Here is a 24827-nt window from a genome sequence, read left to right as displayed (position 1 = left end):
CTGTTGTGGCCTCCTCTCCTGTTGCGGAGCACAGGCTCCAGACGCGCAGGCTCAGCGGTCATAGGCTCACGGGCCCACCCGCTCCGCGGCATGTGGGATCTTCCCGTACTGGGGCACGAACCCATGTCCCATGCATCAGCAGGCGGACTCTCAACAACTGCACCACCAGGGAAGCCCTAGCGCCCTCTTTTTTTGTTGCTGTTTTGTTTTTTATTTAAAAAAATTTTTATTGGTGTATAGTTGATTTACAATGCTATGTTAGTTTCAGGTGTACAGCAGAGTGAATTAGTTATACATATATATATCCATTCTTTTTCTGATTCTTTTCCCATATAAGTTATTACAGAATATTGAGTAGAGTTCCCTGTGCTATACAGTAGGTGCTTGTTAGTTATCTATTTTATATATAGTAGTGTGTATATGTTAATCCCAATCTCCTGATTTTTTCACTTCCCCCACGTATCCCCTTTGGTAACCATAAGTTTGATTTCAAGATCTGTGAGTCCATTTCTGTTTTTGTAAATAAGTTCATTTGTATCATTTTTTAAATTAGATACCACATGTAAGTGATAACCATATGATGTTTGTCTTTCTCTGACTGACTTCACTTAGCATGATAATCTCCAGGTCCATCCTTGTTGCTGCAAATGGCATTATTTTTTTATGGCTGAGTAATATTCCATTGTATATTTATATACCACGTCTTCTTTATCCATTCCTCTATTGATGGACATTTAGGTTGCTTCCATGTCTTGGCTATTGTAAATAGTGCTGCAGTGAACATTGGGGTGCATGTATCTTTTCGAATTATGGTTTTCTCCAGATATATGCCTAGGAGTGGGATTGCTGGATCATATGGTAGTTCTATATTTAGTTTTTTAAGGAACCTCCATACCGTTCTCCATAATGGTTGTACCAATTTACATTCCCACCAGCAGTGTAGGAGGGTTCTCTTTTCTCCACAACCTCTCCAGCATTTATTGTTTGTAGATTTTATTTTTTTTTGTGGTATGCGGGCCTCTCACTGTTGTGGCTTCTCCTGTTGCGGAGCACAGGCTCCGGACGCGCAGGCTCAGCAGCCATGGCTCACGGGCCCAGCCGCTCCGCCTCATGTGAGATCTTCCCGGACCGGGGCACGAACCCGTGTCCCCTGCATCGGCAGGCGGACTCTCAATCACTGTGCCACCAGGGAAGCCCGTGTTTGTAGATTTTTTGATGATGTCCATTCTGACCGTTGTGAGGTGGTATCTCGTTGTATTTTTTGCATTTCTCTAGTGCCCTCTTTTTTGGACATGTGCTGATACTTGGTCTTGAGTTTGTTGATACAATTTGATAAGACTATTTTATTTCAGGTTTTATCACCCTGAGAAAATTAAAAAATTAAAAAAGAAAAACAATATATAAACAACTCATATAATTCAACATCAGAAAAGCAAACAACACAATTAAAAAATGGGCAGAAGGGCTTCCCTGGTGGCGCAGTGGTTGAGAGTCCGCCTGCTGATGCAGGGGACACGGGTTCGTGCCCCGGTCCGGGAAGGGCCCATGAGCCTGTGGCCGCTAAGCCTGTGCGTCCGGAGCCTGTGCTCCGCAACAGGAGAGGCCACAACAGTGAGAGGCCCTCATACCGCAAAAAAAAAAAAAATAAAAGAAAGAAAATGGGCAGAAGAACTGAACAGACACCTGAAAGAGGAAATGTAGATGGCCAACAGGCACATGAAAAGGTGCTCAACATAGCTAATCATCAGAGAAATGCAAATCAAAACCACAGTGAGGTTCCCTATATATGTGTTAGCATACGGTATTTGTTTTTCTCTTTCTGAAATACCGTATGCTAACACATATATATGGAATCTAAGAAAAAAAAGAAAAAAAAAGGTCATGAAGAACCTAGGGGTAAGACGGGAATAAAGACACAGACCTACTAGAGAATGGACTTGAGGATATGGGGAGGGGGAAGGGTAAACTGTGACAAAGTGAGGTAGTGGTATGGACATATATGTACTACCAACGTGAAATAGATAGCTAGTGGGAAGCAGCCACATAGCACAGGGAGATCAGCTCGGTGCTTTGTGACCACCTAGAGGGGTGGGATAGGGAGGGTGGGAGGGAGGGAGACGCAAGACGGAAGAGATATGGGAACATAGGTATATGTATAACTGATTCACTTTGTTATAAAGCAGAAACTAACACACCGTTGTAAAGCACTTATACTCCAATAAAGATGTTAAAAAAAAAAGAACACAATGAGATATCACCTCATACCTGTCAGAATGGCTATCATCAAAAAGAATACAAGTAACAAATGTTGGTGAATATGTGGAGCAAAGGGAACCCTCATATGCTGTCTGTGGGAATGTAAATTGATGCAGCCACTGTGGAAAACAGTATGCAGGTTTCTCAAAAAGCTAAAAATAGAGCTACCATATGATCCAGCAGTTCTACTTCTGGGTATATATCTGAAAAAAACCCCAAAGTCACTAATTTGAGAAGATAAATGTACCCCAGTGTTCATGGCAGCATTATTTACAATTGTCAAGATAGGGAAGCAACCTAAGTGTCCATCAACAGATGAATGGATGAAGAAGATGTGGTTTATGTACATATATACATACACACAGAATGGAATACTACTCAGGCATAAACAGGTATGAAATTTTGCCATTTGCAGCAACATGGATGGACTTGGAAGGCATTATGCTAAATGAAATAAGTCAGAGAAAGAAAAATACTGTATGATATCATTTATATCTGGAATCTAAAAAATACCACAAACCAGTGAATATAACAAAAAAAGAGGACTTCCCTGGCACAGTGGTTAAGAATCCACCTGCCAATGCAGGGGACCCGGGTTTGATCCTTGGTCCGAGAAGATCCCACATGCCACAGAGCACCTAAGCCTGTGCACCGCAACTACAGAGCCCTTGTGCCACAACTACTGAAGCCCATGCGCCTAGACCCGTGCTCCGCAACGAGAAGCCACCACAATGAGAAGCCCGCGCACCACAACGAAGAGTAGCCCCCACTCGCCACAACTAGGGAAAGCCTGCGCACAGCAACGAAGACCCAATGCAGCCCAAAATAAATAAAATTACAAAAAAAAAAAAAAAAAAGCAGACTCACAGATATAGAGAACAAATTAGTGGTTACCAGTAAGGCGGGGCAGTATGGGGAGGGGAGTGGGAGGTATGAACTATTGGGTGTAAGATAGGCTACAAGGATATATCATACAACATGGGGAATATAGCCAATATTTTTGTAATAACTGTAAATGGATTGTAAGCTTTCAAAATTTTATCAAAAATTAAAAATTAACAAAAAAAACAGTGATTGGCAGGTGCTACCACAGTAGTAAGTAAACTAAAATTAGAACTGTCAGAAATGGAGTTTCAAGTGTTTTGATATTATGGGGGGAAAGTCACAGAACCTTGATAAATAAGCAGAGTTTTAATGATATGAGACAGTTGATGGTAAAGAAACATTTTATTATGGGTGTATGGCTAATATATGATGAGCAGTTTGAAATAATAGGTATTGGGCTAGTAAATTTGAGGGCTAATAAAAGAAATCATGTTGTAATACAAAATTTTATTTTGTTCGTATATGCCTTGCCTTGTTGCCTTTAAAATCACTAGTATTTCTCCCACTTATATGCAACTTTTGTGCTGTTCCATTTATAGTAGAACACTGGGTTATATTTCAACAAAGGATTTACTGCAGGGGAAATGAGACCAAAGCCTAAAGGCAGAAGAAAAAAATCATTTGCAAATTGTTTTCTGTATAAGGTAGAATATGAGAACATTGGGATATTTCATAGAAACACTACAGTAAGTTCTACATATTGGTTTCAACACAGTTAAATTCCTTGAGTCTAGTGCCCATTGTACAGTGTTGCAGAATGCTTATTAAAGCTACTTATAGATGATAAACTGAATCCCTTCAGTAGTGCAAGTTCATATTCTTTTTTTAATCTGTGTTTTGCCTTCGATAGTGGCCTCTGTGGTAAGCTTCTCCAGGAACAGCAATTCTCCTGTTCTCTTATGTGATCCTAGGTACACATAAGAGAGAGAGGTGTTGATAATTGCCTAGTTGTTCATAGAAAATTAATGGTTTGGATAATTTGAGCAGTTTGAAATAAAAACTGAGGCAGCTGGCATTTCTTTTTACAAAATATTCTGTGTTGTTTCTGTTCTTTATGAATACTATTTTGGTGGATTAATTAAAGCCATAAAAGCCTAATTTAATAGGCAATAATTGTATGCTCTCCCCCTAAATCAAATAAGAACTATCCTGCATTTTACCCTCTGAGAACCAGCATTTTCTGCTTCTTCTCTTCCATATTTTTTTTTTTTTTTTTTTTTTGTGGTACTTGGGCCTCTCACTGTGTGGCTTCTCCTGTTGCGGAGCACAGGCTCCGGACGTGTAGGCTAAGCGGTCATGGCTTACGGGCCCAGCCGCTCTGCGGCATGTGGGATCTTCCTGGACCGGGGCACGAACCCATGTCCCTTGCATCGGCAGGCGGACTCTCAACCACTGAGCCACCAGGGAAGCCCTGTCTTCCATATTCTTACCCAGGTTTTCCTAACTGTTTGCTTTTAGTCTGATCTGATACTGAGTTGCAATGTGTGATTATTACTAGTGAGCAAGTGTCAGTTTTATTTGGGCCCCAGAAATGGTTAAGTCTAGACTTATCTAATGATATTCACTGACTAGATATCAGTCAAACCAAAGTAATTTGTTGAGATTTTTAAAATTTTGTGTAATATTCATTTTTAGAGTATTTCCTGAGAATTCAGTTTTGATCATGGAGATGCCCCCTGTTTATACCATTTTTCCTGGTTATTTTAAGTGTATCATCAGCAGAAATTAGAAATATTGTCTACTCAACTTGCTTGTGAGTGGACTAGCCTTTTCCTCCTATCCCTGCTGCCTCTGAATCAAACTGTGCTTGGAGGTGAGTCTAAATTAGGTGTAGTGAAGGGGGCTAATTAAAAGAAGTAGTCATGAATGTGTGTGTACATTGTGACATGTTCCGACCTTTTTTCTTTTTTTCTTTTTTTTTTTAATTTAGCAACATACATCTTAAAAAGTTGCTGTGTATAAAGCATTATTCTTAGTGGAGAAGGAGGATTCAGATGTGGTCCCTGCCTTCAAAAGAACTTACCATCTCATGTGGGAAATGGTCTCACACGATAATAAATGGAGCTCACTTGAGGAAGCCTTGCTGGGTGGGGTTGGGTGTGGCCTCTGTGTGTGAAAGTGCCTCTCCCTCCCAGGGTTCTGGTTTGGAACATTGGAGTTGAGCTGAAGAGGCCTCATCAGAGGCTGGAGTGTTAGCTAGCGGGGCCCTGCGACCAGAGAGATGTGGTGGAGGGGGCCTGCCTTCTTTTTTTTTTCTTTTTGCAGTACGTGGGCCTCTCACTGCCATGGCCTCTCCTGCTGCAGAGCACAGGCTCCGGACGCGCAGGCCCAGGGGCCATGGCTCACAGGCCTAGCCGCTCAGCGGCATGTGGGATCTTCCCGGACCAGGGGCATGAACCTGTGTCCCCTGCATCGGCAGGCGGACTCTCAACCACTGTGCCACCGGGGAAGCCCGAGGCCTGCCTTTCTTAATCATTGTGGGCATTTTTAAACACACGCGTAGAAAGACTAATACAATGAGCCCCCATACGGTCATCCCTCAGATTCAGTAATTATCAAGACTTTGCTAAATTTGTTTCATTTATTCCATTTTATTCTTTCTTGCTATTGTGTTTTAAAGCAAATTTCAAACATCTGTTATTTCAATCCTACGTACTTCAGTATGCATCTCCAAAAATATGGCCATTTTCTTGTCATCACAATGCCATCGTGAGTCTAACAAAGTTAGTAATTCCTTGGTATTGTCTTACAGAGGATGTCACTTGTAAGCCTTTTGTAAGACGTCACTGTGTTTGTCATTTTTGTGTCTTCAAGGTCTTTGTTGCTTGGTCCCAATAAATCATTACCATGGATAATTTTGCATGATAGAGGCTTTTTCTGGATACTTTCTCTGATGAAAGAATCTGAGGGGAATTCCCTGGCAGTCCAGTGGTTAGGACTCCGAGCTCTCACTGCCTGAGACCCTGGGTTCAATCCCTGGTCAGGGGGCTAAGATCTCACATCTCGTAAGTCACGTGCCATGGCCAAAAAGAAAAGAATCTGATTGTGTTCAAGGTGTTGATTCTGTTAACTTTACTCTCAGGCAGGTTATCTACTGAGACCAGTTTAATTACACTCGCAACAGAGCTGTAGAATACTGTCCAGTTTAGTTTTAAAATTTGGGCTGTCTCTGTGACACATTGTGTGATAGCACATTGGACTGCTGTCACAGTCTGGTGTGGTCATTCAAAGAATATATAGTCAGAAAGTATGATGGTGTTTGATACTCAAGGCACAAAAGGAGCTGACCATGGTTGAGTTCTTACAGTTCTTGACATGCATTGACTCTTCTTATTCTTCCCTACTTCAACTATTTAACCATGGAAATGGAATAATTTTCACTCCTGAAAGTGCCAGTAGTACAGCCTTCTCCCTCCAATACATATGCACACATAGATGCATATCCCAAAATATTCTGGGAACTAGGAGAAGAAAAGTGAGCAGACTGGGAGCCATGCAGATGCTTTCTTCTTTCCGTCGCGGTCAGAGTAGATCTTTTCACTTCCTGGGAGTTTGGACACAAATTCTTGTTTATCATCTCAGCCTGTCGATTTGTACTGTAATATGATTTCTAACAGTAATTAAATATAATTAAATAAAAATATTCATTTTAACTAAATACTATTATAGCAGTAAATACACATTGACTAAAATAAAACTCATTATCTTCCCATGTTCCTCTCTCTGTGCTTCCTGTCTTGGTTAGTGGCATCATTATCCTCCCACACAAGAAATTCTAAGACTGTTCCCTTGACTCCTCTGCCGGTTGGTTATCTTTGCAGTAGCTCTGTTCACTTCATTCTAGGTTTCCAGCCCTAGTTCCAGGTATTTATTGTCCGTCGGACTCACGATAGCTTCCAGTTTGCCTCCGTCTTTGTCAGTTGCTTTCCCTGCCAGTCCATCAGCTCATTACTTCGGGCTGCCATTCTGAAATAGAAACCTCATCACACCACTCCTTTGTGCACAAGCCTCTGAGAGCTCTGAGGTCTACAGACTAAGAGCCAACCTTCTTAGTGTGGCATTCCAAGTTGTGTGTGCCTCAGCTGCGCTAGACCACAGGCTGTTGCTTCGTGTACCTTGTACTTCTTCCCTGCTCTGCTCAGCTTGCCTGTTGTCTGGAATGCTGATAAGTGGTAGAGGAGATTCCAGCCCATGTGCTTTCATTTATTATGCCGAATAAATAAAAGTTGTGTGGAATTGGTTGTAAGGAAGTTTTACTTGTTTCTTTTAGTTTTATCAAATCAGTATGAGAATATAGATCAACAACATTCTTGGACGCAGTTTCTAAAGTTTAGTACTCCAAGGATTTAGAGTCTTATGATTTTTGTTTTTTTGTTTTTTGTTTTGGCTGTGCCATGTGGCTTTGAGTCTTAAGATTTAACAGCAGTGCCAGTCACCTTTTTTGAACATTTCCCCCCCTTGAATCTCCAAATTCTGTGTTTACCTTTGTTGTGATTACTCTTTGCTTGTGGCAGGGAGGAGGAGGAAGATGTGAAAGTAAAGGAAGTAGATTTCAGTCAGGGACAAGGAGAGAAACACCCTGATAGAAGAGGTTATCAAACACCAGCTGTTTGTGGTTTGTTAAGGAGGAAATGTTACCAGAAAAAAAGAGAACTTTTCATTTTGAAATAAGATTCTTTGTTGCATTAACATACAATTTTTGTTAAAATGTAGAACTGACTAAGGGTGAGAATCTTTTTGTCTTAATAATTGTAATTTGTTGTTTTAATGAAGCATTTTGAGATTTACCTGTTTTTATCAGTAAAAATTTGTTTGCATATAGATAACGGAAAGTTATCATTCAAATGTTATTTCATATGTCTTTATTTATTTTTAGACAAAAGAAGTTAGAAAAAGTGATGGAAGAAGAAGGCCTAAAAGATGAAGAGGTAATTAATATTGAAAAAATTTTCCTTGAAACCCAGCATGGCAGATCATATCTTATCCAGCAAGTTGTTAGCCTTGGTGCACAGGGGAATGGTTTTGACTCAATAACAGGAAATTATGAGGGCTGGTGTGCTTCTGGATTTAGGTACTCATGCAGAGGGAGAAGTTAATTATTAAGTACCAGGAGAGGATGACTTCTCTAGGCTCTGTTGTAATAAATTAATTAGCTTTAGAACTCCAAGAAAAGGAAGAGATGAAATAAAATTAAAAAAAGCAAATTATAGCATTTTTAATTCACTGAAAAGGCTCCATAGAAGTGGGGCAAATTTCAAAAATCTTTGTCAAGGCAAAATCTCTCTCAAATCAGCCCTTCCTTCCAGTGCCCACAGATGTGGCAGAAAATATAGTTAACTCGAAACCATGTAAGAAACTGAAATGTCAGTGGAAATGCTTTCAAAAAGAGGAATGAATCATAGAACCCAGGAAAATGGTGAAAAATACCCAAGACTGGTAGGAACAGTAGAAAGTTAATACATAAAATGAACCACAATGTGTAAAGAAAATCCAGAGGGAAATTTAAAAACCACACTTTTATATAAGGAGGGTTAAAGGAAAATGTCGGTTGTTTATCCTTCCTTCATTAGAAGCTTTAGAAAAGTCGATTGTTGACGTAGGTTAGTCAGCCCTCGGAGGAGGCACCGTCTGTTCAGTATGGCTTGGTTATTGTATCTGAAAGCCTGGGAACGGAGGAGTGATCTTGTAAGGGTCATTCTGTGGTGCTTTCATGTGTGAACAGATGATGCTTAGTCTGTTGTGGCCCTGCTTTGCAGGTGGGTTAAACCACAAATACGACTTTGTTGCAGAGTTTCACAGTTCCAACTCCTCCCTTTCCCACCTCTCTCCCTCTTTATTTAAACATTAGAAACGACTCAGGAGATCAGCACATGCTCGGAAGGAAACAGAGTTTCTTCGTTTGAAGAGAACAAGACTTGGATTGGAAGATTTTGAGTCCTTAAAAGTAATAGGCAGAGGAGCATTTGGTGAGGTAAAAAAACCACAGCGACTTGTCAAATACAGAAATACCACAGAACTTCAAAGCTTCTAACACCATGAGCTCATGATTCTTGATATAACGGAAGTATGAAGTGCGTGGGTCAAGCATGCCAGCCCCACATCTTAAGTGTTCTGTCTTCTTTTTCTTTCCCTCTCCACTGTCCCAGGGATCTGGTGGTTCTCTGCTTTTCCAGAGATGATGTTGATGCTTTAAGTATTGATCTAGAGGGAGAGTTGAAAGATAGAAAGAAATCAATATTTATTATTTACTGAGTGCTTCTCTCCTATAATCATGACAGTAACTCATTTTATACACGATGAGATTAAGACTCCGAGGGGATATGTAATGTTCCAGCATCACATAACCATTGAGCAGTGGTACCAGAAGCGGGGCCTAGGTCTTCCTGATCTTGAAGGTCTTGCTTTTCGCATTACACTGCCTCTCCAGGAGCAAACTCACAGCATATCTCCACCCTTTATTTCTTCCTGCCAGATTGGTACCGCTCTAAAAAGATGGCCCTAGGTGACAGAATTTATAGAAATAAGTTATGTAAGTGGTGGTATAGAGTGAAAGCATTTGCAACTTTGTCCCAGCTGCTCTTGCATGTGCATCCTCCTTGGTCACAAGAGCAGTCTGTTGGGGAGGGTTTGAATGAGCCCATGCAAGATCATCTCCATTCATGGAAAATGCCCAAAGTGGATGACCTACTGATGTATTAGTTTCATTATCATTGTATAAAAGGAGCAGCATAGTATTAAAAACCAGTACCTAGGGGAAATGTGGGTACATATTCAAAGGCACAGGTGAAAGATTAAATTGATTCCTCATTGTTCAGAATCCCTGTTGGCCCCTTGAGAGAGGGAAAGGTACAGGACCACCTCTGAAAGGGCTCTCTATTCAGTGAGGAGGGGAGATGGGACTCGAGGAGAACATAAAGAATGGTGCAGGGAGAAGAAAACATACATATCTTGGGGGAAGAGGGGGAGGATGTGCAGGAAATTTCCAAGAAGTTTTGTTTGGGTTTGCAGACCACTTATTTTCTTTTCATCATAAATTATCTGTTCTCTCTAAAAAAAAAAAAAAAAATGGAAAATAGGAAAGAGAAAGGAGAACTGCAGAAAACCCTACTTCCCTGATTATGCTATTAATGCTATTATTCCCCTAATTATGCTATTATTCCTATTAATGCTTCCAGGCATTTTTTTTCTATACCTGAGCTTTTGCTATTGTTTTAAACATTGTTGTAATCATTTCCTTAGGTTTTCTGAGCTGACTGCTTGACACGAGCCATGGGTTTAATGAGTCCTTAAGTTCCAGAGTGCGGGTTTGTTTTTTTCTTTTTGGCCACGCCACGTGGCTTTCGGGATCTTAGTTCCCCGACCAGGATTTGAACCCCGGCCCTTTGCAAGTGACAGCCCTTTGCAGTGAAAGCCCTGAGTCTTAACCACTGGATCGCCAGGGAATTCCCGCAGTGAGGGTTTAAAGTTAGATTGATTTGTTCAACTAGGGAGCCAGAGCTGTTCAGATGTGGAGATATTTGAGGATGTTTCCAGCACTGACTTCACTGTGTGTAATATATCCATTTTGGAACATTGAAAAGCATTTTCTTCTGCTTTATTATTGCTAGTTGCTTATATAAAAATTGCAGTACTTTTCCAGTTTAAATATTACTTCCTATAACACATGAAAGCATTAGCTTGGCATTGTGAACTTTTGGCATTTCTTTATAACTTTTAGGTGCGGCTTGTTCAGAAGAAAGATACAGGGCATGTGTATGCAATGAAAATACTCCGTAAAGCAGATATGCTTGAAAAAGAACAGGTAAAAACACAATTGAAGCAGCGATTTTAGTCAGCTTATGAATTTTTGTCTCCTAGAACTGTTCTTTTTGCTTAATTGAAGTGTATATTCCTATTTTAGTTTTCTTTAGCCCTGTCATGTATGAATATACATGTAATATTGCTTTTCTTTCTCCCCAAAAGAAGGAGTTACATGTATTTTAAAAGTACAAATAATGCCTCTACATTATGTGCAGACTTTTTAAAGTTGAAAACCTACTAGAGAAATATCTGATATTTGTGTCTCCCAGTTGATCACAAGGTGTCCTTGTCATCAGGAGCCTTTTTTTGAGGTCTTTCTTACTGTGGTAGCATGTTCCTTACTGAATGCTGAGAGATAGAAGTTGTATATACACCTTGGAACTGAGGCTTAGCAATTAGAATTTAGAATTTGCGATCTAAAATGTGTCTTACATTGCTTCATTCTGTACATGCAAACCAAAGTTGGGTCTTCTCAGTGGCTCATCACTACCTAAGACCAGTCTTCTTTTGGAATGCATTTGAAAAAATATAATGCAAACGGCAGAGCAATGCAGATTCTTCTTTAATGATTAAGGATACTTTCTAAAACCTCAAACCTACTTTGCAAATAGATTTATAAGATGCGTTACGTACTTCATGTAGAATAACTAAGATTTTAAATATTGGACAATACATTAAAAATGAAAATGCAGACTTTCTATAAATCTAATTTAATTTAGCAGGTTGCTTAAGAACAGATTATAATGGGTGACACCTGCAAATATCCTGTAGAATACCAGTTGCTACAGGAGGGCAGAGAGACCCCATGGAAAGGAGACCTCTGGATACAGAGCCTAAGAGCTGGGATGGAGGCCAGCCCCACACCCAGTCCTTCCTGCTGCTCGAGAGGAGGTGTAATCACCAAGGCTTCTCTGCCCTTCATTTAAGTGCCAGCTCAAAATTTGGGATTTTAATTTTCTCTTTAATTTTCCGATATTACCCAGAAGCTTTAGACTCCCAGGAATTTTGGTTGAGAGTATCAAATACCCTGGCAGTATATCTTCAGACAATAACACCAACCTTATTCAAAATGCACACTAGCCCTATTAATTATATCTAAAAATTAGTGTGTGATATGGGTGTAGGCACTGAAAGAGTTTCAGTTAATCTTGAAAAGGAAAATGTAAGGCTGTATTGATTAGTCAGTATATTTTGTATTTCACAAGTAAATTCTATTTTTACAAGATATATTTCCTATAGTTTTAAGCAAGACTCAAGATCTTCCTTTATCAAATGATTACCGTTCAGAATAAAATCGTAAAGAGAAGTACACATCATGAGTTTGACTTATTAATCCTTCATAGCATGTGCCAGAGGTAACAGAAGTGGTAACAGGATGATTCAAACATATTGTGTAAAAACATTTGCTCAAGTACTGTACCTTTTTCAAAATCAGTTTCTAAAAATTTTCTACATGAAAATAAAGGACATGTCTGTTCTGTTAAAAATTTTACTGTTTAAAATTAAGATTTTAAATGATGCATTCACTTAAATTAGTAGCTCACCTTGCTGATGGACTCAGCTGTAAGTTTGATCTCAGTGTGGGCCAATTAAAGTTTCTGGCCACAGACTCTACCTGGGTCAGTCGTCTTGAGGAAGCATGCAGCAGCTTTGTGGGGCAAATCCATCACTTCGGTGTGGGGCTGACAAAGTATAGATTCAGAGCCTAACTTTTTGTAGGTATAGGTGGCTTATCCAGAGGAAAACTTTTTACTTGCTATTACAAAACTGAGCAGGAATTACAGCTACCCACTGAGAGTTCAGGTTGTTATTCTGTCCCACAAGATGGAAATTTCTGCTACCTGGAAAATAAATTTTAAAGGATAAGAGATCAGCATGTAGCTAGTCTCTTCATGTTTCTCTTCCAGTGCGAAAGGAAAACCTCCAGTTGTGATGCCAGTATAGTGTTAGGATGGAACCAAAGACTGACTTTCATCTCTGCTTTCCTAGTGCCCAGGGTAGTAGCTAGCATGTGATTCCCCCACCCCATTCAATATTTATGGAACAGGGGAAAGGGAACCTCTGGTGTGAGTTGCACCTCTGGCTCTTCCCTCCCCTACCCTAAAATCACCTGACTCCACCTCTAGATCTTGAGGTTCTTAGCTGCTGTCTCAGCCCCAGGAGAGAAGGGCAAGGTGTGGTCACAGTACCGGTAGCTTTCCCTGTGACAAACTGAGAATGTTGCAGTCACCATCCTGCCCTCTAAGGCGAGTGACAAGTGGCAGTGGTAGTGTCTGTTCTTTTCCATACATCCCTACAGTAGGTAGAGGCCTTAACAGGAGACAAGGGAAGCAGAGGTGGGTGAATGCTGCTGTGTATGGTCTTCGTGTAGTAATTGACTGGGTCATAGCCAGGTCTGCATTTTAGCAGTGCATTTTCGGCATGAGCATTTCCTCAAAGCATTACTTGGCTTCTTCATGATTTTATAGCACTGTTCCTTATCACCCTTATCTTCTTCCATTTTTCCCACCCTCATACCATAAGTAGAGATGTAAAAATTAAATTTTCTAAGACAGCGGTCCCCAACCTTTTTGGCACCAGGGACTGGTTTCATGGCAGACAATCTTTCCACGGACTGGCGGGGGGAGGTGGGATGTTTCAGGTGGTAATGCAAGCGATGGGGAGTGATGGGGAGCAGCAGATGAAGCTTTGCTTGCTCGCCTGCTGCTGTGCGGCCCGGTTCCTAACAGGCTGCAGATGGGTACCGGGGACCCCTGTTTTAAGACATTGAATTTATTAAAAAATTTCCTAAAGAACAATTTTAGTAGAAACTGAAAACTCAAATGCTTTTAGGCCTGTGGGAGTTAGCATGGAAGAATGAGGCAGGTTAGGTGTAAGACAGGAGAGAGGGCTGGGATCTGTGTCTTTGGTAAAGACATCCCAGTAAAACAAACAAGCATACAGCACATTGTCTCAAAACAAAAACCATGGGTTGAGTTTGCCAATAGAAGTGCCGGTTTGTGAACTTGGTATATCTTTACCTCTGAACATATTCTAGGAGGTCCAGCCCTGGAACATATGTTAAGGTCAAAAACCTCTATTCAAGGATTGGACTGGGTCTTAATAAATTTAGACCTGATTCAACCAAGTTTTGCATCTTGTGACACTTATATAAGAGGAGAGGGGGTGGGACTTGATAATATGCAACAGTGTTTTGATTACTATTATATACTTAAAGTAGATAAGGTAAACTTGATAATAATAAATTAATTCTCCCAAACGTTTGGCAACTTGGTCTTCCTAGCTAGATATTACAGTAAAAATAGAAAACGGCAAGCTCATAAATTTGAATCTACAACTTTTCTTAGGTGTTCTTATATTTAAGTTCAGTAAGAACTGATCGAGCACATCCTGTGTGCACAGCAGTGAACTGAATGTTGTGGCATCAGAGTATTCTGGAATTGTCAACCAGGGCATTGTCTTTGCAGATGTCATTGAAGACCTGAGGGAGGATGTGTTTAGAGAGTCTCATCTTGGGGACTTCTTTCTATCAAAAAGGATTATTAGGACAAAAAGATATGCAAAAGGATGGTAATTTTAACTAATCAAAGTTTCCATTTATAGCACTGTTAAAGTTTCCCTTTGCATTCAAGCCATTGATTTTGCCATTTTTTAAGCCTTTCATCACTCAAGTTTTCATTACTGAATACCTTCAAGTCAAATGTTGTCAATTTTGAGTTAGTAGGTTTGCCTAAGCATAAATTAGATCTTTTGTATCATCACAGTTTAATACTCAAAGCAGTATTTAAATTGTTTAAACAAATATACAGTCTAATAAAGCAGAGCAAGGCTTGTCATTAATCAAATGCGTGTACCTCCAGGTTGGCCACATTCGTGCGGAGCGTGACATTCTAGTGGAGGCAGACAGTTTGTGGGTTGTGAAAATGTTCTATAGTTTTCAGGATAAGCTAAACCTCTACCTAATCATGGAGTTCCTGCCTGGAGGTAATTACTTGACGATGAAAGGTCATTTTTCCTTTTTGTTTTGTGGTTTCTCTATCACTTCAATTAACCCTCCTTTCTACTTTTAATCGTGCTCACAAAGTTGCTTTCTGTATCTTTTTAGGTCTGTAAGGAGGTCAGTAACCTGTCTGTGCTGGGGTGCCTTTCTACAGCTTTAGGGCCATAAAAGTAACCTTCTCCTTCATTCTCATAATTTCAGATGGATATTTCTTTCTTTTTCTTTCTAAATATATAGGAATAAACTAGGGGCTTTGCCTGCCCTCCTGTCAGTGGAATCATGTATAATTAGTTACCCCAGTGACAGAATTGAAGCTATTACATTCTTTGCTTCAACTTTTTTTCTATAACTTATAAGAAGTGAATTTCTCATTACCTATATTAGTAGCCACAATCAGTTTCTCATTTCTGAGATTTCAAGTTTTATGTAACTCGGCATGTGCATCTTCTGAGACAGCTCCAAAGTACACCCAGAACAGAGCATGCATCTGTTCTGGGGAACACAGTCTGTTTCCCAGTGAGCAGACAAACTGTGAGCACACTGGTAGGAAAGAAAGAAAACTTTTTCTTTTTTGCTTCTAGAGCAAAACTAGTATAATTGTGGTGTAATATTTGATCTTGTGACAACCTTTAGTTTAGATTTAAGGTCATCAATAATTTTTTATTAACAACTGATGAAGGCTAGAAAAGAATCTATCTGATAGAATGAGGAGAAACTTTTTAACATTTAGATACCAGTCGTTAAACGGGAGTAAGAACCAGTTCAGTAACCAGCCAGCCCCTTGACATGTGTCTCCTCAAACCTTACCTGCACCATCTTCCATAGACTCTCTTGTCTCCTGGACTCTGCCCTTTGCACCTGGTGGAGCTGGCCTGCAGAGCCATAGATTGCCTGGCCTGAGCGCTCTGATCATCTGGGCAAGCCCACACAGGTGGGGCCACAGCGCTAAGGCCTCGCAGATAACTTAGAGCTAGCCTGAGTCTCGAATGTGCCTCCAGATTGAATGTGTGGCTGCCAGGAGTGATAAGGCAGTCATGTTTTTTAAGTTTTGGGGCAAAAAGGAGCATTTTAATAAATGGCTTAATTTTTGCCCAAGGGTAAAATATCCACTTTTCTTCAAGAATACAAAAATTCCTTCAAAGTTGTAAATTAAATTTAAAAAGCAGCATGGCGCTCTATTAAAATCAGAGGTTTCTATCTCTTTTCCCTGTTTTCTAATATAAATGTCTTCCTATGCGATCTAAACTGAATATTTCCTGTTATTTTTAGCTTTAAACTGCTTATTCATATTTCCTTTGCTTTGCTTTTGTCTGACTGTTGAGTTAGGATCAGAATCTTTTTTTCACCATTTTATATTGATGGTATTAAGCAGAAATAACTAAATTTTGACTTTGCAGAAAACTAAGGTTACCTTTTAACTGCTAAAATACTGATGTTGTGTTCTAAAAGTTGCGTAAAGCATTTTGGTGTATATTTAAGTACCTACAATAAAATACTGGAGAAAAAACCCAACTGATCTAGGGAGGTGTTCACCGTGTACTTTTGGGAGGCAGCTATTACACATCCTAGTCTGTAGCATTTTCAGTTCATATTTAGCTTTTGTTTAGTAACACTTTGCTACCTAAATCCCACCTTTTTATTTATGTTCTAGTGTTTTGTGAATACACATTGGAGAGCTTGTTCTCAGCCTCCCAGAATTTTTACGTTTTTGTTGTTTGGCATTTCAGCCTCTCTCTGATAATGGCAGTACAGCCTATGTGGAAATGCCATTTGGTTCTAGGTAGAGAGAAGTTTGCAGATATTTGTGCAAAGTGAAAAGTAAAGTAGCTTTTCCCCCAGTCCAAAAAATTATCTTAAATTTATTTGTCTACTTATTTATTTATTTTAGTGTGAGGAATTTCCTTTCTCTTTCCAAAGTAAAAGGGAAATCACAGCTCAGGGGTCAGCATCAGTTAGCTTAGGTGAAAGTGTTGTGCACTCCCTGGCTGTGAATTTTTACCTTTTAAGTGTTAGAAACTGCTTACCATTTCTGCTCATATTGGGCATTTCTGCCCGTAGTGGGTAATATCTGGGACAGAGCAGAGGCCTGTTTAGCACCGCCTTACATTGGCAGATAGGGGAGACATATTGAAAACTGGCATTTATTCGTGTGTTGTTTTGTGTGTGTGTGTGTACTTTGTATCTTCTTGTTTCCAGGGGACATGATGACCCTGCTGATGAAGAAAGACACACTGACAGAAGAGGAGACTCAGTTTTATGCAGCAGAGACAGTATTAGCCATAGACTCCATCCACCAACTCGGATTCATCCACAGAGACATCAAACCAGACAACCTTCTCCTGGACAGCAAGGTACTGTGGGGAGTAGCAGCCTGACCAGCATGTCTTTACCTGTTTGAGCAGCCTCTGCTTTAACACCTGCGTGGCTTGCAGTAATCACAGTAGGGGAGCTGTGAGCTACCCGATACATTTTTTTCTTTTTCTTACAGGTAAGTTTGCTGTTACTTACTTTCTCTGAAAGGCTTATGAATTCCATAATTTGACTGAACAGTTCCTCGTAAAGATAAAGAACATTTTGGAAAGTGATGAAGAATAAAATTGATTTAAGTTATTTTGTAATAAAGCCAAAGATAGTCATCTTCTCTTAGCATATAATTAACTATACTATTGCATCACCTATCGAGAACCCTTTTGTTGGGCAACCTCATCTGTTGAGGATCCCAGCCAAGAACCAGGAAGTAAGGCAACAGCAACAATAATCTGCCACAAAGTTCAGGTTCCAAATCCTGTGCCCTCTGCTTAAGGCAGAGTCCTGCTCAGTCTCTGTGATGGCCTCTTTGTAGTCATCTTTAGACATGCAAATGAGGTTAGTTGCCTGATTCTTAAACTCACAGCAAATCAGAAGAGAATCCCTGTGCTGCTAAATTGTTGGATGCTCCTTGACAAGTTCCTCCACTGTCTGGATCTCACTTATCTATAAAGTGAATATATTGATCCAGAGAAGCTCCAAAGTCTCCTCCAGCTCTAAAATTCTAGGTTGTTGTGTTCTGGTACATAGAATTGTTGTCTAGACTGAATTTTTCTTTTAAGTAGGAAAGTAAATTTAACTCCTAGGGTATTTTTTCTTTCTTACTGTCTTTTTTTTTTTTTTTTTTTTTTTTTTTTTTTTTGCGTTACGTGGGCCTCTCACTGTTGTGGCCTCGCCTGTTGCGGAGCACAGGCTCCGGACTCGCAGGCTCAGCGGCCATGACTCACGGGCCCAGCTGCTCCGCGGCATGTGGGATCTTCCGGGACCGGGGCACAAACCCGTGTCCCCTGCATCGGCAGGTGGACTCTCAACCACTGCGCCACCAGGGAAGCCCTCTCTTACTGTCTTTTGATAACAGTCTTTGAAAAATCTGAAGTTTTGGTCTACTTTCTTTGAAAACCTTAATCTTTCTGTTTAAAGAGGGTAGGAGGTTTGTCAGATAATTTCTTCTAGTTAATAGTTTTTTTCTTTATTTTAAGAATAATGTATATACGTAATGGAAAGTTTGAACAATACAGAGAGCTATAAAGAAGAAAAATACCTATAATGTTATTGTTCAAAGATCACCACTATTTTAGTAAAATAGCTTCAGTACCTTTTCTGTTTGTGTCAGTTTATGTACAGTTAGTTAGCATCGTAAAAGTAAATAGCTTGGTATTCTGCTTTTAAAATGTTAATGTATATGAAATTATTTTTCTGTCCTTAAGTTCAGATACATATATATATATATATTTTTTTAAACTGTGCCTGATAGAAGGGTTTTATTTTTTTTTAATTAATTTATTTTTGGCTCCCTTGGGTCTTCATTGCTGCACGCGAGCTTTCTCTAGTTGCAGTGTGTGGGGGCTACTCTTTATTGGGGTGCATGGGCTTCTCGTTGCGGTGGCTTCTCTTGTTGTGGAGCACGGGCTTTAGGTGCACGGGCTTCAGTAGTTGCAGCGTGTGGGCTCAGTAGTTGTGGCTCTCGGACTTAGTTGCTCCACTGCATGTGGGATCTTCCTGGACCGAACGGATTAAACCCGTTTCCCCTGCATTAGCAGGCGGATTCTTAACCACTGCACCATCAGGGAAGTCCCAGATATATTTTTAATAAAGCAGTAGCCCTACTTTGTGTGGTCTTGGGTTCAGATGCCTTGGTCCTGTACCCCAGGTGCCTTAGTTCTCGCTTAGTTGTAGGCCGTACTCTGTGTTTAAGGTCAGCAAACATACTGAAGGCCAAGAGCTTGGGGACTCAGTCTAGCTGAGGTGGATTTGGGAACCCTGTTTGGTGCAGACATGCTGTCTACCATATGCTAGCCCAGACTTATAGAGGAGAGCTCATATATGTGTTTAGCCATATAGATTATAGAAGTGAAAATGTAGACATTTTGAGTTCCTCCTGTATACTCAGAAGAGCTACAGAGTTCCCTGAAAATTTAGGTTTGAATAGCATTTGCTCCAGGCACTGCTTTTTTTAAAAATAAATTTATTTATTTTTGACTGTGTTGGGTCTTCGTTGCTGTGCGCAGGCTTTCTCTAGTTGTGGTGAGCAGGGGCTACTCTTTGTTGCGGTGCATGGGTTTCTCATTGTGGTGATTTCTCTTATTGTGGAGCATGGGCTTCAGTAGATGTGGTGCATGGGCTCAGTAGTTGTGGCTGGCGGGCTCTAGAGCACAGGCTCAGTAGCTGTGGTGCACGGGCTTAGTTGCTCCACAGCATGTGGGATCTTCCCGGACCAGGGCTCGAACCCATGTCCCCAGCATTGGCAGGCGGATTCTTAACCTCTGCGCCACCAGGGAAGCCCTGGCACTGCTTTTTAAGACACTTTTTCTTGGAGGTGTCCAGGTAAACTATGTAATTATGAGAACTATAAAACACTTCCTTGGCTTGCAGAACAGGTTATTTGCAAGTCTTAAAGGAGGATACTAGGTTAGCAGGCCCAAAGCTGTCTTTTGTCTTTGGTAGTTTACCAAAGACAGACAGACAGAGACAGACAGACAGACACACACACACACACACACACACACACACACACACACACACACACACAGCCAAACCTAATGGGATAAAAAAACCTCCAAAAACCTGACCCTAAACAAAGCTTCTGTAGCCTTGTACGCTGGGAAGTTTGTATGTTACGGACTGAAGGAAGGTGTTATCATGGAAAGACCACAGATGAGTCATTGGAGCTCAGACCTTGGCCACATCACTTTTAATTGTGTGACCTTGAGCAGTGTAGATCCCTGAGCATCAGGAGTCCCTCCCCTGTTTTTGGTTTTACCTCCTTATCTATTTAAAATTTTGGTTAGTGGACACTTGGTCCTGTCTAAAATGTTCATAAGACATTTGGTCCATGCAAAAAATTCCTTGCAATCTGGTCCAATCCAAAGTGTCCATGCCAAATGGCTTTGGACAGAGCCAAGTATCAAGGACCTTTTGGTGTGGACCAAATGTCCTGCAAGGAGAATCTCACCACCCCAAGAACACCTTCCTCTTCCTTAGGGCTAGGCATGTGCCAGGTACCAGGTTAGGAGCCGTACATGCATTAATTCTCATCATTCTTGCCAGGAAGATATCATTATTCCCATTTTCCAGATGAGATCAGGGGGTTGGAGAGGTTAAGTAATCCTGGTCTGGAGAGAGAGAGCATTGATTTTCGGCTTTGGTTCTGCCATTTCACCCCAAAGTCATTTAATGACTCTTGAGTCTGTGAAGTGTGGCTTAAGAATGAGACAGCACACTTAAAGGCATGGTGCCTGGCTCACAAGAGGTGTGATTTTTCTTTGAAGAGAATGATAAAGTCAGAGACTTATGATTGGAATACAGTGTGGCAATATTTGTCAATAACTGTGCAATAAAGTTTATTCCCTTTGTCTTTGGAATAGTTTACTCCTTGGCATTTATTCTGATGAAATAATTCAAGTGGAGAAAAAGCTATATGAACAAAGATTTGTTTATTTACTCATCATTTAACAGCCATTTATTAAGACCATCTTCTGTACCATGCGTGATTAAGGTTGGGAACACAGGCCCTCTCTGGCACAGGGGTGCTTTGAGAGTGGATTAAGCATCCAGTATCGGGGGATAGGTAGACAGCGATGTACTAAGTCATTTGAATATTATGTAGACATTAAAAATGATTTTGAAGAAACACAGAAGAATATTTGATTGAGTTAGTTTAAGAAGTAAAATTAGATGCTGTGGATACACCTGAAACTAATATAATATTGTATGCTAACTATATTTCAATATTCGAAAAAAGTGAAAAAAAAGTTAGATGCCATGGAGGGTTCAACTAGTTTTAAAGTTTATATTTGGACAGAAACAAAGGTAATGTGCAAAAATGAAAATACTTTTATTTGTATAATAGGATTTGGGGTGATCTTTAAAGAATTTGTTTGCTATTATATATTTCTCCCTGTAGTAAAAGAAAAAGCAGCATCCTTTGGCTGTGGAGCTGCAATGGATACTGCACGGAGCTGGAGAAGATAATGTTCTGTTCCACGTCCATGAATGTTCATCCATTCATTACCTTGTTTCCTCCCCATAGGGCCACGTGAAACTTTCTGACTTTGGCCTTTGCACAGGACTGAAAAAAGCACATAGGACAGAATTTTATAGGAATCTGAACCACAGCCTCCCCAGTGATTTCAGTAAGTGTTAACAGTGATGTTAGCCTTTTTATCCCTTAACTGGGCCTGGAAGAGCTGTTCCCCTGGTAACCAAAATATGCGGGATGGATTAGGAGATTCTCACAGTTTGAGTCTTTAAAGAGTAAAAATACTTTCCCAGGTTTGCCTGTGATTTGTACTATATGGTGAGGCAAGATAAAGGCTACCAAATGTGTTAAAGGCAGATGTCCAAAATAGCATTCTTTGGAGCTCTACTGAGAAGGTTACAAGGGATGAATAAGGAGCAGGCAAGCAAAAGTAGTAGAGGAAAGAGTCCTGGGAAACAACTCCAGATTAGATTTATCCTTGGTGCTTCTTTCTGTCATGGCAGAAAGAAGTTTATGAGTTACTTTCACTCTATCAAACCGTTGAAACTCTGTAGTAAAATTACAGTTCATCCTTGAGAAGCTTATTATGTCCATAGTGTATTATATATTCAGAAGTCTCTGATTATGTAACAGTTACTACTGTTGGAAATTTGATAGTAATTTTGAGAAGTTGTGAATGTTTTAGGTCCACTTTGGGACCTTTGCTTCTTATGAGACTGAATTCCCTGTGATTCTGATTAAATTCCCTGTAATTTTGTTTAAGGCCTGTCCGTGTCCTCTCTGGCCACCTGATCCACATAGGAGTGTGGCTTACAACTCTTATTGTGTGATTCTTTGAGTTAATGCTTTAGAGCCTCTGATTTGGGCTTATGAATTTGCTGGGAAATGTGTCATCCAGAGTTATTGATGTATGGGCAGAAAAGCAAGACTTGAGGGTCTCATGTGACTTGAACCAGAGCCTAAAAAAGTAGTAAACTTTAATTCCTGAACTTTGATTAGAACTTGTTTTCTCTGCTTTTAGCTTTTCAGAACATGAATTCCAAAAGGAAAGCAGAAACCTGGAAAAGAAACAGACGTCAGCTAGTAAGTAATATTTGTGGCTTCTTAAATGCTACAAACCAAGTATGAATCAGTTTAAAAGTATGCACATAAATTTGCATTTGATAAATGTTTGCAGCTTAACCTATTCCTTGTTTTAAATTACCTTAATAGAGCACTGTCATTATGTTGGTAGCGCCAAAAGTAATCTTTTGAAGGAGGGCAGATAATATGAGGTTATTTTGGTTGTGACATTTTCAGTGGATGACCTCATTTTGACCTTTTACATTGGTGACAACCCCTTTCCTTCCTGTTTTACCTTTTCTCTATGTTTATTGTGGTAAAGGGGTTATATTTAAGATGGAGTTCTCGCAAAATTAAACTAAGTACAAATACCTACCCAGAACTTTAAGGCTGTGGTTCTCAAACTTAAAAGTTTGATTCACTGAGTCAAATCAGTTCACCTGCCCCATCCTTTCCTACTTTATGGTGGAAAAAGGAACTTGGTGATAAAAACTGGAGAGAAATTTAAGGGAAATGCTTACTTTACTAGTATTTGAGTATATACACATAAAATTATGCCTCACAAGCTTAAAAATAAGTAACATTATTGCATTTACCTTGATATCAATAGCATGTTGGAATTTATTTAAATAGTACAAATTCACCAGTGAAATACTGCTGTCTAGGCAAACTTTTATTCTGACTCATTGGTTCATAAAATGCAATGCACATATCCCAGTGTCTACTTATTGGAGAATTATTGACCAGGTATAATAGAAATATGTATCACTACATACTTAGGCTTTCCTAGAAGCCCAATAGCAAATTGAAAATAGTAAAGCTAAACTATAGCAGTTGGTCATTAGAAAGCAAGAATAGCAGGGATGGAGAACTATGACTAACTTGGAATGATGATTATGCATGTGTATTAGCTAGAAATAGTGGCACTTCTGCTTGTTGGTGTATACAGTTGTAACTTGGCAGGTTTGCCAAATACAGTGTTTTGGCCAGACTTCTTAGTAAAATAGTGAATTAGAGTTCTCTATAGTATCTTTAATAACTCATTTAGTAGGTTGCTACTAAGTACCTGTTAGTCATATGTGAAAGTGGAAGACTTAGGATTAAGAAAGAATCAAAAGAAAGGCTTGCAATTTTTGGATTCATTTAAGGCCCATCAGTGGGTCTCAAGACCATGCTTTGAATATTATGATTTTTATGTTAAACCTGGGTTTTGGAAATGTAGAAAATGAAATTAATCTGTGATATCTTTTCTAACATTAACTTGGGGATACTTAAGTTTGGTATAGCTAGTCACATCATAGCCTTCTTTTCATAGTTTGTTAAGGATTAGGGAATGTCAGGAGCAGATTTGGTCAGGTGCTTCTATTATGTCTCTCATAGAGCAGTAGATCTTAGCCTTGGCTGCATACCAGAATCACCTAGGGAACTTCAGAACTTACTGATGCTGGGTCCCACCCCAAGAGATTCTGATGCAGTTGGTTTGGGGTATATAGTCTCGGTATCTTATCTGATTTTTTTTTTTTTTTTAATTTATTTTTGCTGTACGCGGGCCTCTCACTGTTGTGGCCTCTCCGGTTGCGGAGCACAGGCTCAGCAGCCATGGCTCACGGGCACAGCCGCTCTGCGGCATGTGGGATCTTCCCGTACCAGGGCACGAACCCATGTCCCCTGCATCGGCAGGCGGACTCTCAACCACTGCGCCACCAGGGAAGCCCTCTTATCTGATTTTTTAAAGGGCTCTGGGTGATTCTACTGTGCAGTGAAAGTTGAGACCCTCTATCTAAGAGACTATTTCTTAAACAGTAGCTCCTGCATTATTGGGAGACTGATAATTATGTTTTGGAGGGTAACAAAAGGTAAGGAATCTTCTGTGATTAAAAAAAATTTTTTTAAAAGCAAACTAAGATTTAACCTTTGGCCACTTTAATTTTGGGGGTAATTAAGCTTAAATACCTTAAATTATTCTTGTACTCTGAGAACCTTTATGCCCTTTGACATATACCAAAGGGTCATGTCAGACTTACTAGGAACCCCTTATAGGTCTGTAAGGAAGGAAATGTCCCAAGTTCCATATTTGGAGTTAAGTGTTCTTTAATAGTTAATGTTTTTTAATCTGAATAAACTTAGGTTCTCATGCTGTGGTTAAGGTTCTTGCCTTTTTACTCTATCTATAGTAGAAGTGGTCATCCTCATATGACCTCCTCTGATAACTTGAAGAAAATAAAGCTAACTTTCAGTCTTCAAAAGGTCAGTTAGGCTTCCCTGGTTGGCGCAGTGGTTGAGAGTCCGCCTGCCGATGCAGGGGGCAACGGGTTGTGC

At 40.0% G+C, this 24827-nt stretch overlaps 1 protein-coding gene across 2 annotated transcripts in view; it reads left to right on the top strand.

Annotated features, from left to right (window-relative positions):
* The window catches only part of STK38 (serine/threonine kinase 38), a 44514-nt gene that overhangs the window by 9922 nt on the left and 9765 nt on the right, over positions 1 to 24827 (top strand). For both annotated transcript variants that reach the window (XM_007467270.1, XM_007467271.1), the window contains exons 3-9: positions 8018 to 8069; positions 8990 to 9112; positions 10859 to 10942; positions 14802 to 14925; positions 17138 to 17292; positions 21498 to 21600; positions 22468 to 22529. In XM_007467270.1, the coding sequence (XP_007467332.1) occupies positions 8018 to 8069; positions 8990 to 9112; positions 10859 to 10942; positions 14802 to 14925; positions 17138 to 17292; positions 21498 to 21600; positions 22468 to 22529 (703 nt within the window). The remainder of the gene's footprint in view (positions 1 to 8017; positions 8070 to 8989; positions 9113 to 10858; positions 10943 to 14801; positions 14926 to 17137; positions 17293 to 21497; positions 21601 to 22467; positions 22530 to 24827) is intronic.

This window comes from Lipotes vexillifer, unplaced genomic scaffold (assembly GCF_000442215.2).
Source record: "Lipotes vexillifer unplaced genomic scaffold, Lipotes_vexillifer_v1.1 scaffold528, whole genome shotgun sequence".
In the NCBI taxonomy this organism is placed as follows: domain Eukaryota; kingdom Metazoa; phylum Chordata; class Mammalia; order Artiodactyla; family Lipotidae; genus Lipotes; species Lipotes vexillifer.
Note: the sequence above shows the minus strand (reverse complement) of the source record. Positions and strands in the feature narration are given on the sequence as shown.